Consider the following 13,667-nt stretch of genomic DNA (forward strand, 5'->3'; position numbering starts at 1 on the left):
TGGCGCCCTCTATCGGTAATGCTGGAATCCAATACAGTGTTGGCGCATCCTTAGCCTTGATGACAGCTTTCACTCTCGCAGATATACGTTCAATCAGGTGCTGGAAGGTTTCTTGGGCAATGGCAGCCCATTCTCCACGGAGTGTTGCACTGAGGAGAGGTATCGCTGTCGGTCGGTGAGGCATGGCACGAAGTCTGCGTTCCAAAACAAATCTACATCTACATCTACATCTATACTCCGCGAGCCACCTTACGGTGTGTGGCGGAGGGTACTTATTGTACCACTATCTGATCCCCCCTTCCCTGTTCCATTCACGAATTGTGCGTGGGAAGAACGACTGCTTGTAAGTCTCCGTATTTGCTCTAATTTCTCGGATCTTTTCGTTGTGATCATTACGCGAGATATATGTGGGCGGTAGTAATATGTTGCCCATCTCTTCCCGGAATGTGCTCTCTCGTAATTTCGATAATAAACCTCTCCGTATTGCGTAACGCCTTTCTTGAAGTGTCCGCCACTGGAGCTTGTTCAGCATCTCCGTAACGCTCTCGCGCTGACTAAATGTCCCCATGACGAATCGCGCTGCTTTTCGCTGGATCATGTCTATCTCTTCTATTAATCCAACCTGGTAAGGGTCCCATACTGATGAGCAATACTCAAGAATCGGACGAACAAGCGTTTTGTAAGCTACTTCTTTCGTCGATGAGTCACATTTTCTTAGAATTCTTCCTATGAATCTCAACCTGGCGCCTGCTTTTCCCACTATTTGTTTTATGTGATCATTCCACTTCAGATCGCTCCGGATAGTAACTCCTAAGTATTTTACGGTCGTTACCGCTTCCAATGATTTACCACCTATGGCATAATCGTACTGGAATGGATTTCTGCCCCTATGTATGCGCATTATATTACATTTATCTACGTTTAGGGAAAGCTGCCAGCTGTCGCACCATGCATTAATCCTCTGCAGGTCCTCTTGGAGTACGTACGAGTCTTCTGATGTTGCTACTTTCTTGTAGACAACCGTGTCATCTGCAAATAGCCTCACGGAGCTACCGATGTTGTCAACTAAGTCATTTATGTATATTGTAAACAATAAAGGTCCTATCACGCTTCCCTGCGGTACTCCCGAAATTACCTCTACATCTGCAGATTTTGAACCGTTAAGAATGACATGTTGTGTTCTTTCTTCTAGGAAATCCTGAAAATGGTTCAAATGGCTCTGAGCACTATGGGGCTTAACATCTATGGTCATCAGTCCCCTAGAACTTAGAACTACTTAAACCTAGCTAACCTAAGGACATCACACAACACCCGTTCCAAAACATCCCAAAGGTGTTCTATAGGATTCAGGTCAGGACTCTGTGCAGGCTACTCCACTACAGGGGTGTCATTGTCGTGTAACCACTCCACCACAGGCCGTGCATTATGAACAGGTGCTCGATTGTGTTGAAAAATGCAATCGCCATCCCCGAATTGCTCTCCAACAGTGGGAAGCAAGAAGGTGCTTTAAACATCAATTTAGGCCCGTGCTGTGATACTGCCACACAAACCAACAAGGCGTGCAAGCACCCTCCTTGAAAAACACGACCACACTATAACACCACCGCCTCCGAATTTTACTGTTGGCACTACACAAGCTGGCAGATGACGTTCACCTGCCATTCGCCATACCCACACCCTACCATCGGGTCGCCACATTGTGTACCGTGATTCGTCAGTCCACACAACGTTTTTCCCACTGTTCAGTCGTCCAGTGTTTACGCTCCTTACACCAATTGAGGCGTCGTTTGGCCTTTACTGGCTTGATGTGCGACTTATGAGCAGCCGCTCGGCCATGAAATCCAAGATTTCTCACCTCCCGCCTAACTGTCATAGTATTTGCAGTGTATCCTGATGCAGTTTGGAATTTCTGTGTGATGGTCTAGGTAGATGTCTGCCTATTACACATTACCACCCATACAGACGTATGACACAAGTGACACCCAATCACCTGACCACGTTCGAAGTCCGTGGGTTCCGCGGGGAGCCCCATTCTGCTCTCTCACGATGTCTAATGACTACTGAGATCGCTGATATGGAGTACCTGGCAGAAGGTGGCAGCACAATGCACCTAATATGAAAATCGTATGTTTTTGGGGGTGTCCGGATACTTTTGATCACATAGTGTACAATTTCTAGATTGTATATTTGTTTTGCTTTTTCGTTTACAATCTTTAACATCACGAAGTTAGGTAGGTTTACCCTATATGCAAGTTCAAAAAATGGTTCAAATGGCTCTGAGCACTATGGGACTTAACATCTGAGGTCATCAGTCCCCTAGAACTTAGAACTACTTAAACCTAACTAACCTAAGGACATCACACACGTCCATGCCCGAGGCGGGATTCGAACCTGCGACCGTAGCAGACGCGCGGTTCCAAACTGAAACGCCTAGAATCGCAGTCGGCTTATGTGCAAGTAAATTGTTTATTATTTGAAACGTAATCACCATAACTGAAACGCATTTATAGGGCCTCTAGACCATGTGGTGCTGTTACCAAAGGCACTCGCCTCGGACGTCCGCTTCCACAGCCCAGTAACGCCACCTTTCGATGCGCTGTCCTAATGGATACGTTCGGCGTACGTCCAACATCGGTTTGTGCGTTGTTTCACACAGTGCTGCTTCTCTGTTAGCACTGACAACTCTACGCAGATGCCGCTGCTCTAGGTCTTAGTGACGGCTGTCGGCCACTGCGTTGTCCGTGGTGAGAGGTAATGCCTGGAATTTGGAATTCTCGGCACACTCTTGAAACTGTGGACTTCGGAATATTGAATTGCCTAATGAATTCCGAAATGCAGAGTCCCATGGGTCTAGCTCCAAATATCATTCCGTGTTCAAAGTCTGTTAATTCCCATCTTGCGGCCACAGTCACGTCAGAGGCTTTTTCACATGATTCACCTATGACAGCTCCGCCAATGCACTACCCTTTTACATTTTGTTCAAAAATCAAATGTGTGTGAAATCCTATGGGACTTAACGGCTAAGGTCATCAGTCCCTAAGCTACACACTACTTAACCTAAATTATCCTAAGGACAAACACACACACCCATGCCTGAGGGAGGACTCGAACCTTCGCCGGGACCAGCCGCACAGTCCATGACTGCAGTGCGCAAGACCGCTCGGCTAATCCCGCGCAGCTTTTTACATTTTGTGTACGCAATACTACTGCCATCTGTATCTGTGCATATCGCTAACCCGTGACTCTTGTCACGTCAGTATACATGAGTGACGCTAATATAACAAGTCGTTAAATAAATAAAATCAGTGCTCCGTTTCAGCTATAAATAAGTAAAACTGTAACGGCCGGCTCCGCTTGGCACAGCGTGTAGTGACAGAAACTCGGCCTTGTCCCCAACGTCAGGTGAATCAGATGTTAACACGGCAGAAGAAGCGTTGTGTGCGGTATACATGCGTCTGTGGTGTGAGAGAATGTCCAAAGGGCAATTCCACAACAGAGATACACATTACATGACCAAACGAATATTAAGAATGGACGCTTGGTTAATCAGTTTACAAATATAATACAACGGAATGGAGACATATAAGAATCTGAATTTTGTGTGAGACAAGTGGAATTTACCCATTCCATCAAACAACTATTAGTGAGATTCAGACCTGGTTATGGAACAAATTAATGTTTTCAGATCATTCTATTGTTCACAAATGAAAAGATGGTGTAGTCTAGTAGCTATATGGGTATTCTCAAATTGCTCCAACAGTTACGTATATCGCAGACCGGTAAAAAAAGAAGAAAAAGGCTGTGTATTCCTAGAATTCACAAGCCAGGCAACAAAGGCCACAGTTGAACTCTCCTTTTGTCCTCAGTACTCATAAAGGAGTTTATAGTCTTGCTAAGAAACCACTGTGAGAATATCATAAAGCCCCAAATACCAATAAATTATTGATTTTTTCCCACGTGCTAATGTCAGTTTCTTACACCGTCCTCAGTAATCAAAAACGAGATCACCAAACACAAAGCCGGCCGCTGTGGCCGAGCGGTGCTAGGCGCTTCAGTCCGGAACCGCACGACTGCTACGGTCGCAGGTTCGAGTCCTGCCTCGAGCATGGATGTGTGTGATGTCCTTAGGTTAGTTAGCTTTAAGTAGTTCTAAGCTCTATGAGACTGATGACCTCAGATGTTAAGTCCCATAGTGCTCAGAGCCATTTTGAACCAAAGAGAATGTTTCGCAATGTCCTCAAAACTCATCAACGATTAACTTTGGACATCAACATTGGTTTTCTCATACCGTCTCCAAAATCAGTACGTGAAATCATGATCTTGAAATTAGCCGTGGCGGTATGGTGGTAAAGCGCATGCTTGGAAATCGAAGGTCACGGAAGCCTTTAACCTATCGTTCACCTCCCAACGATGTGAGGAATCGTCAGGAACGACGTGTGGTTCTGATTCCACGTCAGACTGTAGGCCCGGTTGGACTACTGGGGTAGTTTAGGCACACGCAAGTCGCCGGAGTAGCGTCCAGTCGGAAGACTTCCACCAGGACTTTCAGCCACACGGAAATAATCTTACCTGAATGCCGGACCTTAGCTTTATTCCCAATACTTGTAAATTACTTCCCAGTCCTGAAACGCGCGAATCTTGGGTTGTTGCGTCGTCCCCAACCTCGTTAAATGAGGCCATAGCCCTGTGAAGACAATTTTGTGGAATTCTCACATAGCTACCTCCGCTCCTAAAAATGTACCGGACTTCCTCTACCCAAAACCCATAAATTATATTATGGGAACCAAGTAAGAACTGGAGATCCGCGTTAATTCTAACACACATAACGAGGCTGACAGTCCTGAGTAAATCAGCATATGATTTTCAGTAGGCCTCAAGCTCCCTTAAACGAAATCATAATCTTCCTAAAATGAAGAGCTTGGAGTCGACGCCGGGGAAGATCAGTTTGTATTCCAGATACTGACCCTGCGACTACTCTTAGAAGATTGGTTAAGAAAAGACAAAACTACGTTTACAGCATTTGTAGACCTAGAGATGGTTTTTGACAACATTGACTGGAGCATTCTGTTTGAAATTCTGAAAATATCAGGTGTAAAATACACGGAGCGAAAGGCTATTTACACCTTGTACAGAAACCAGACGGCAGTTATAAGAGTCGAGGAACATGAAGGAGAAGTACTGGTTGAGATAGGAGTGAGACAGGGTTATTCAATCTGTACAAGGAGCAAGCAGCACAGGAAACGAAAGAAAAGTTTGGAGTAGGAATTGAAGTCCAGGGCTAAGAAATATAAACTTTGAAGTTTGTGCATGGCACTGTAATTCTGTCAGAGACAGAAAACGACTTGGAAGAGCGGCTAAACGGAAAGGACAGTGTGCTGAAAGGCTGATATAAGATGAACATCAACAAAAGCAAAACGATGGTAATGGAATGCAGCCGAATTAAATTATGCGATGCAAAGGGAATTAGATTACGAAAAGACACACCCATAGTAGTAGATGAGGTTTCCCATTTGGGCAGCAAAATAACTGATGACTGCCAAAGTAGAGAGGATATAAAAAGTAGACTAGCAATGTCAGTAAAAGCATTTCTGAAGAAGAGAGATTTGTTAACATCGAATATAGATTTAAGAATCAGGAAATGATTTCTGAAAGTATTTGTATGTACTGTAGCCATGCATGGAAATGTAGCACGGAAGGTAAACAGTTTAGACAAGAAGAGAATAGAAGCTTCTGAAATGTAGGGATAGAGAAGAAAGTTGAATATACACTAATGTCCATTAAAACTGCTACATCACGAAGATGACGTGCTACAGACGCGAAATTTAACCGACAGGAAGAAGATGCTATGATATGCAAATGATTAGCTTTTCAGAGCATTCACACAAGGTTGGCGCCGGTGGCGACACCTACAACGTGCTGACATGAGGAAAGTTTCCAACCGATTACTCATACACAAACAGCAGTTGACTGGCTTTTCCTGGTGAAACGTTGTTGTAATGCCTCGTGTAAGGAGGAGAAATGCGTACCATCACGTTTCCGACGTTGATAAAGGTTGGATTGTAGCCTATCGCGATTGCAGTTTATCGTATCGCGACATTGCTGCTCGCATTGGTCGAGATCCAATGACTGTTAGCAGCATATGGAATTGGTGGGTTCAGGAGGGTAATACGGAACACCATGCTGGATCCCAACGGCCTCGTATCACTAGCAGTCGAGATGACAGGCATCTTATCCGCATGGCTGTAAGAGATCGTGCAGCCACGTCTCGATGCCTGAGTCAACAGATGGGGACGTTTGCAAGACAACAACCACCTGCACGAACAGTTCGACGACGTTTGCAGCAGCATGGACTATCAGCTCGGAGACCGTGGCTGCGGTTACCCTTGACGCTGCATCACAGACAGGAGCGCCTGCGGTGGTGTACTCAACGACGAACCTGGGTGCACGAATGGCAAAACGTCATTTTTTCGGATGAATCCAGGTTCTGTTTACAGCATCATGACGGTCGCATCCGTGTTTGGCGACGTCGCGGTGAACGCACATTGGAAGCGTGTATTCGTCATCGCCATACTGCCTCATCACTCGGCGTGATGGTATGGGGTGCCACTGGTTACACGTCTCGGCCTCCTCTTGTTCGTATTGACGGCACTTTGAACAGTGGACGTTACATTTCAGATGTGTTGCGATCCCTGCGAAACCCTATATTTCAGGGGGATAATGCAAGACCGCATGTTGTAGATCCTGTACGGGCCGTTCTGGATACAGAAAATGTTCGACTGCTGCTCTGGCCAGCACATTCTCCAGATCTCTCACCCACTGAAAATGTCTGGTCAATGGTGGCCGAGCAACTGGCTCGTCACAATACGCCAGTCACTACTCTTTATGAACTGTGGTATCGTGTTGAATCTCCGTGGGCAGCTGTACCTGTACAAGCCATCCAAGCTCTGTTTGACTCAATTCCCAGGCGTATCAAGGCCGTTATTACGGCCAGAGGTGGTTGTTGTGGGTACTGATTTCTCAGGATCTATGCACCCAAATTGTGTGAAAATGTAATCACATGTCAGTTCTAGTATAATATATTTGTCCAATGAATACCCGTTTATCATCTGCATTTCTTCTTGGTGTAGCAATTTTAATGGCCAGCAGTGTAGATGGGTAGATCACGTAGTTAATGAGGAATTAATGAACAGAACTGAAGAGAAAAGAATTGTCCGGCTAAACCTGTTTCAAAGAAGAGGTTCAACTGATAGGACGTATTCTGAGATATCAAGGAAGTCTCCAATTTAGTAGTGGTGGGAAGTGTGTGTGTTTGGGGAGGGGGGGAGGGGTAAAAATCGTTGAGGGAGACGAAGAGGTGAATACAGTGAGCGTGAACGGATGTACGTTTCAAAGTTATTCAGAGATGAAAAGAGTTGCACAGAATAGAGTAGCACGGAAAGCTGCATCACATCATTCTTCCGAGTGAAGCCCACAACAACAACAACAATCTTAGTAAATATGTATGAAGTTCCTACATAAAAATGAAGAAATGATGCTGGTAGGAATTGTCCTATTGCAGAAATAGTCATAAAACACGGTCATCGAAGAGGAAGTTCCACGGTATCTCCAATACACTCATAAATAAAATCAGGAAATGAACGAGAGCAATGTGTGGTTCTCGAGTCGCAACCAAAATTCATAAATGGGGAGAGGGTAGGTCACCAGCCTCCTGAGTGCTCTGAGAGGACCAACCACAACTTCCTCTGCTGTGCTGATCCCTCCATCTCTGGGTTTTATTCACACGCGACGTCCTCAGTTATTTACTGTCTGAGTCTAGTCTTTGTTTTCCTCTACAATGTTTGGCCTTTATACCTCCCTCTAGCACGACTGAATGTATTCCCCGATGTCTAAAGACAACCTGTCAACGTGTCCATTCTTTCTCTCAGCGTTTTCCACACAATCTTTTTATACGTGATTCTGTCGAATTAGTTTCCAGTATCGACCTATATCGCCGATCCTATAACTCTTACATTACTTTCTATTGCGATTTCGTTTTTCTTATCAATCACAATTTTGGAACTCTGACCTTCTTCTCAGTGCTCAGAAATTACTTTCAACAATTGCCCAGCTCTACTGCGTGGCTACCACGTAATCCTGATTGCTTATGCGTGAGAATTTTAACACAGATCTAAACTCTTCTAAGTGAATAGATCCAGTTACCGAAGTTCCAGACCGAGGTGTTGGCTGACGGCGCCCGCCGTGTTGGCAGGCATGATCGTGAGCTCGCACCTGTGGGGCTACGCGGCCGACACGTGGGGGCGCCACGTGGTGCTGTCGCTCACGCTGGGGCTCAACTTCGTCTGCTCCGTGCTGTCCGGCCTGATGCCCAGCCTCGCGCTGCTCATCGTCTTCAGGCTCCTCAGCGGCATCTGGTGAGTCTCCGCGTCCACACGTGTCCCTCTCTGGGAATACACACGGATCCTGCAAAAAGGAATACACACGTCTCAAAAATGAGATCGACAGGAAGCGCAAAATGGCTAAGCAGGGATGGCTAGAAGACAAATGTAAGGATGCAGATGCTTCTCTCACTAGGGGTAAGATAGATACTGCCTACAGGAAAATTAGAGAGACCTTTGGAGATAAGAGAACCACTTGTATGAATATCAAGAGCTCAGATGGAAACCCAGTTCTAAGCAAAGAAGGGAAAGCAGAAAGGTGGAAGGAGTATATAGAGGGTCTATACAAGGGTGATGTACTTGAGGACAATATTATTGAAATGGAAGAGGATGTAGATGAAGATGAAATGGGAGATACGATACTGCGTGAAGAGTTTGACAGAGCACTGAAAGACCTGAGTCGAAACAAGGCCCCAGGAGTACACAACATTCCATTAGAACTACTGACGGCCTTGGGAGAGCCAGTCCTGACAAAACTCTACCATCTGGTGAGCAAGATGTATGAAACAGGCGAAATACCCTCAGACTTCAAGAAGAATATAATAATTCCAATCCCAAAGAAAGCAGGTGTTGACAGATGTGAAAATTACCGAACTATCAGTTTAATAAGTCACAGCTGCAAAATACTAACACGCATTCTTTACAGACGAATGAAAAAAGTGGTAGAAGCCGACCTCGGAGATGATCAGGTTAGATTCCGTAGAAATATTGGAACACGTGAGGCAATACTGACCTTACGACTTATCTTAGAAGAAAGATTAAGGAAAGGCAAACCTATGTTTCTAGCATTTGTAGACTTAGAGAAAGCTTTTGACAACTTTGAGTGGAATACTCTCTTTCAAATTCTAAAGGTGGCACGGGTAAAATAGAGGGAGCGAAAGGCTATTTACAATATGTACAGAAACCAGATGGCGGTTATAGGAGTCGAGGGACATGAAAGGGAATCAGTGGTTGGGAACGGAGTGGGACAGGGTTGTAGCCTCTCCCTGATGTTATTCCACTGTATACTGACCAAGCAGGGAAAAAAAATTCGGAGTTGGTATTAAAATCCATGGAGAAGAAATAAAAACTTTGAGGTTCGCCGATGACATTGTAATTCTATCAGAGACAGCAAAGGACTTGGAAGAGCAGTTGAACGGAATGGACAGTGTCATGAAAGGAGGATATAAGATGAACATCAACAAAAGCAAAATGAGGATAATGGAATGTAGTCGAATTAAGTCGGATGATGCTGAGGGAATTAGATTAGGAAATGAGACGCTTAAAGTAGTAAAGGAGTTTTGCTATTTGTGGAGCAAAATAACTTATGATGGTCGAAGTAGAGAAGATATAAAATGTAGACTGACAATGGCAAGGAAAGCGTTTCTGAAGAAGAGAAATTTGTTAACATCGAGTATAGATGTGTCAGGAAGTCGTTTCTGAAAGTGTTTGTATGGAGTGTAGCCGTGTATGGAGGTGAAACATGGACGATAAATAGTTTGGACAAGAAGAGAATAGAAGCTTTCGAAATGTGGTGCTACAGAATAATGCTGAAGATTAGATGGGTAGATCACATAACTAATGATGAAGTATTGAATAGAATTGGGGAGAAGACGAATTTGTGGCACAACTTGACAAAAACAAGGGACCGGTTGGTAGGACATGTTCTGAGGCATCAAGGGATTACAAATTTGGCATTGGAGGGCAGCGTGGAGGGTAAAAATCGTAGAGGGAGACCAGGAGATGGATACACTAAGCAGATTCATAAGGATGTAGTTTGCAGTAGGAACTGGGAGATGAAGAAGCTTGCTCAGGATAGGGTAGCATGGAGAGCTGCATCAAACCAGTCTCAGGACTGAAGACCACAACAACTTCAAACTCATGGAACCCAGTTCGCTTTATAAATGGGTGGTCTCGGGCCTTCACGGTCTCGTAGCCCCGACAAGTGCCCACACATCCAAGAGCTTCCTGCCCAGTGCTCCTTGACCGCTATCAGACGTTACGTTACTACCGTGTGATTGCTGCCCTCTGTCATTTACACTCTAGTGGGTATTAGAGTTTCCTCGGCTGGTCACGACACTAGAATGGCTTGGAGCAACCTGGATCATTTTGACTGGTCTTGAACCCTGATGATCTCACACGTCAAATGGTTCAAATGGCTCTGAGCACTACGGAACTTAACATCGGAGATCATCAGTCCCCTAGAACTTAGAACTACTTAAACCTAACCAACCTAAGGACATCACACACATCCATACCCGAAGCAGGATGCGAACCAGCGACCGTAGCGATCGCGCGGTTCCAGACTGAAGCGCCTAGAACCGCTCGGTCACGTCGACCGGCTCACACCAGTCACTGATCCTGAACTCATGACGTCAGATACGACGTTGCAAGCCACGTCCCTGTCTATGACCTCATCGTCACGCCGCCACAAGAAACGCCGTTCTTGCCATGACGCAATTCAGGTGAAGCTTTCACAAATTAAAGCTCAGACGTCGACATACTGCAGTATCACCGAGATCCTTACATATTTTTGATAAATAATCGAGTTCGTACGGATACTACATCTACATTTAAACTCCGCAAGCCACCCAACGGTGTGTGACGGAGGGCACTTCACGTGCCAGTGTCATTACCTCCGTTTCCTGTTCCAGCAGCGTATGGCTCGTGGGAAGAACGACTGCCGGAAAGCCTCCGTGCGCGCTCGAATCTCTCAAATTTTACATTCGTGATCTCCTCGGGAGGTATAAGTAGGGGGAAGCAATATATTCGATACCTCATCCAGAAACGCACCCTCTCGAAACCTGGACAGCAAGCTAAACCGCGATGCAGAGCGCCTCTCTTGAAGAGTCTGCCACTTGGGTTTGTTAAACATCTCCGTAACGCTATCACGCTTACCAAATAACCCTGTGACGAAACGTGCCGCTCTTCTTTGGATCTTCTCTATCTCCTTTGTCAACCCGACCTCGTACGGATCCCACACTGATGAACAATACTCAATTATAGGCCGAACGAGTGTTTTGTAAGCCACCTCCTTTGTTGATGGACTACATTTTCTCCCAATGAATCTCAACCTGGCACCCGCCTTATCAACAATTAATTTTATATGATCATTCCACTGCAAATCGTTCCGTACGCATACTCCCAGATATTTTACAGAAGCAACTGCTACCAGTGTTTGTTCCGCTATCATATAATCATACAATAAAGGATCCTTCTTTCTACGTATTCGCAATTCACTACATTTGTTTATGTTAAGGGTCAATTGCCACTCCCTGCACCAAGTGCCTATCCACTCCAGATCTTCCTGCATTTTGTTGCAATTTTCTAATGCTGCAACTTCTCTGTATACTATAGCATCATCCGCGAAATGCCGCATGGAACTTCCGACGCTATCTACTAGGTCATTTACACATATTGTGAAAAGCAATGATTCCATAACACTCCCCTGTGGTACGACAGAGGTTACTTTAACGTCTGTAGACGTCTCTCCATTGAGAACAACATGCTGTGTTCTGTTCGGTAAAAACTCTTCAATCCAGCCACACAGCTGGTCTGATATTCCGTAGGCTCTTACTTTGTTTATCAGGCGACAGTGCGGAACTGTATCGAACTCCTTCCTGAAGTCAAGGAAAATGGCATTTACCTGGCCTGTATCTAATATTTCCTGGGTCTCATGAACAAATAAGGCGAGTTGGGTTTCACACGATCGCTGTTTCCGGAATCCATGTTGATTCCTACAGAGTAGATTCTGGGTTTCCAGAAATGACATGATACGCAAGCAAAAAACATGTTCTAAAATTCTACAACAGATCGACGTCAGAGATATAGGCCTATAGTTTTGCGCATCTGCTCGACGACCCTTCTTGAAAACTGGGACTACCTGTGCTCTTTTCGAATCATTTGGAACCTTCCGTTCCTCTAAAGACTTGCGGTACACGGCTGTTAGAAGGGGGGCAAGTTCTTTCGCGTACTCTGTGTAGAATCGAATTGGTATCCCGTCAGGTCCAGTGGACTTTCCTCTGTTGAGTGATTTCAGTTGCTCTTCTATTCCTTGGACACTTATTTCGACGTCAGCCATTTTTTCGTTTGTGCGAGGATTTAGAGAAGGAACTGCAGTTCAGTCTTCCTCTGTGAAACAGCTTTGGAAAAAGGTGTTTAGTATTTCAGCTTTACGCGTGTCATCCTCTGTTTCAGTGCCATCATCATCCCGGAGTGTCTGGATATGTTGTTTCGATCCATTTACTGATTTAACGAAAGTCCAGAACTTCCTAGGATTTTCTGTCAAGTCGGTACATAGAATTTTACTTTCAAATTCACTGAACGCTTCACGCATAGCCCTCCTTACGCTAACTTTGATATCGTTTAGCTTCTGTTTGTCTGAGAGGTTTTGGCTGCGTTTAAACATGCAGTGAAGCTCTCTCTGCTTTCGCAGTAATTTCCTAGCTTTGTTGTTGAACCACGGTGGGTTTTTCCCGTCCTTCGCAGTTTTACTCGGCACGTACCTGTCTAAAACGCATTTTACGATTGCCTTGAACTTTTCCTATAAACACTCAACATTGTCAGTGTCGGAACAGAAATTTTCGTTTCGATCTGTTAAGTAGTCTGAAATCTGCCTCCTATTACTCTTGCTAAACGGATAAACCTTCCTCCCTTTTTTTACATTCCTATTTACTTCCATATTCGGGGATGCTACAACGGCCTTATGATCACTGATTCCCTGTTCGGGTCTGTTTGTTATCAGTGGGTCCAAGATGTTATCTCCACGAGTCGGTTCTTTGTTTCATTGCTCGAGGTAATTTTCGGATAGTGCACTCAGAATACTTTTGAGCATAGCACCAGTTTACAATACCACGCATTCATTTTAAACTTCCGCCACCGTAGCCTCATCGAAAGCAGCTCATGTCTTGACTCATGATGATGATGCCATCCTAGACAGGAAGCGTGGCTTATGCCGACTCCTCTGACATATGTTCAGTGTTAATGACCGCATGTGATGGTGACAAGGTTCGTGGCAGGTGGAAGTGTCCCAACTTGCCCACAGCCATTCTACTCACAACACTCTCTGTATCGGTGCTGGTCAAGAAACTGCGTGTAAAACAGGATGGTGGAGTCTCTTGTTGGAAAACAACGCCCTCGAAGTCCTTGAAGATTGGACACAGCCTTAAATCTAACGGCTGCTCCCCGAACTACCAGCCATGCGAACCCGACGCGATCGTGTTCAGTACTCAACGTCACACCATACAACGACAG

At 45.1% G+C, this 13,667-nt stretch overlaps 1 protein-coding gene across 1 annotated transcript in view; it reads left to right on the forward strand.

The window, feature by feature from the left end:
* LOC124552482 (synaptic vesicle glycoprotein 2A-like) overlaps window positions 1–13,667 on the forward strand; it is an 85,425-nt gene that overhangs the window by 13,927 nt on the left and 57,831 nt on the right. Inside the window, exon 4 of the mRNA XM_047126763.1 lies at window positions 8,249–8,411. Coding sequence (XP_046982719.1) covers window positions 8,249–8,411 — 163 coding nt within the window. The remainder of the gene's footprint in view (window positions 1–8,248; window positions 8,412–13,667) is intronic.

The sequence above is a fragment of the Schistocerca americana genome, chromosome 10, assembly GCF_021461395.2.
Source record: "Schistocerca americana isolate TAMUIC-IGC-003095 chromosome 10, iqSchAmer2.1, whole genome shotgun sequence".
Taxonomy (NCBI): Eukaryota; Metazoa; Arthropoda; class Insecta; order Orthoptera; family Acrididae; genus Schistocerca; species Schistocerca americana.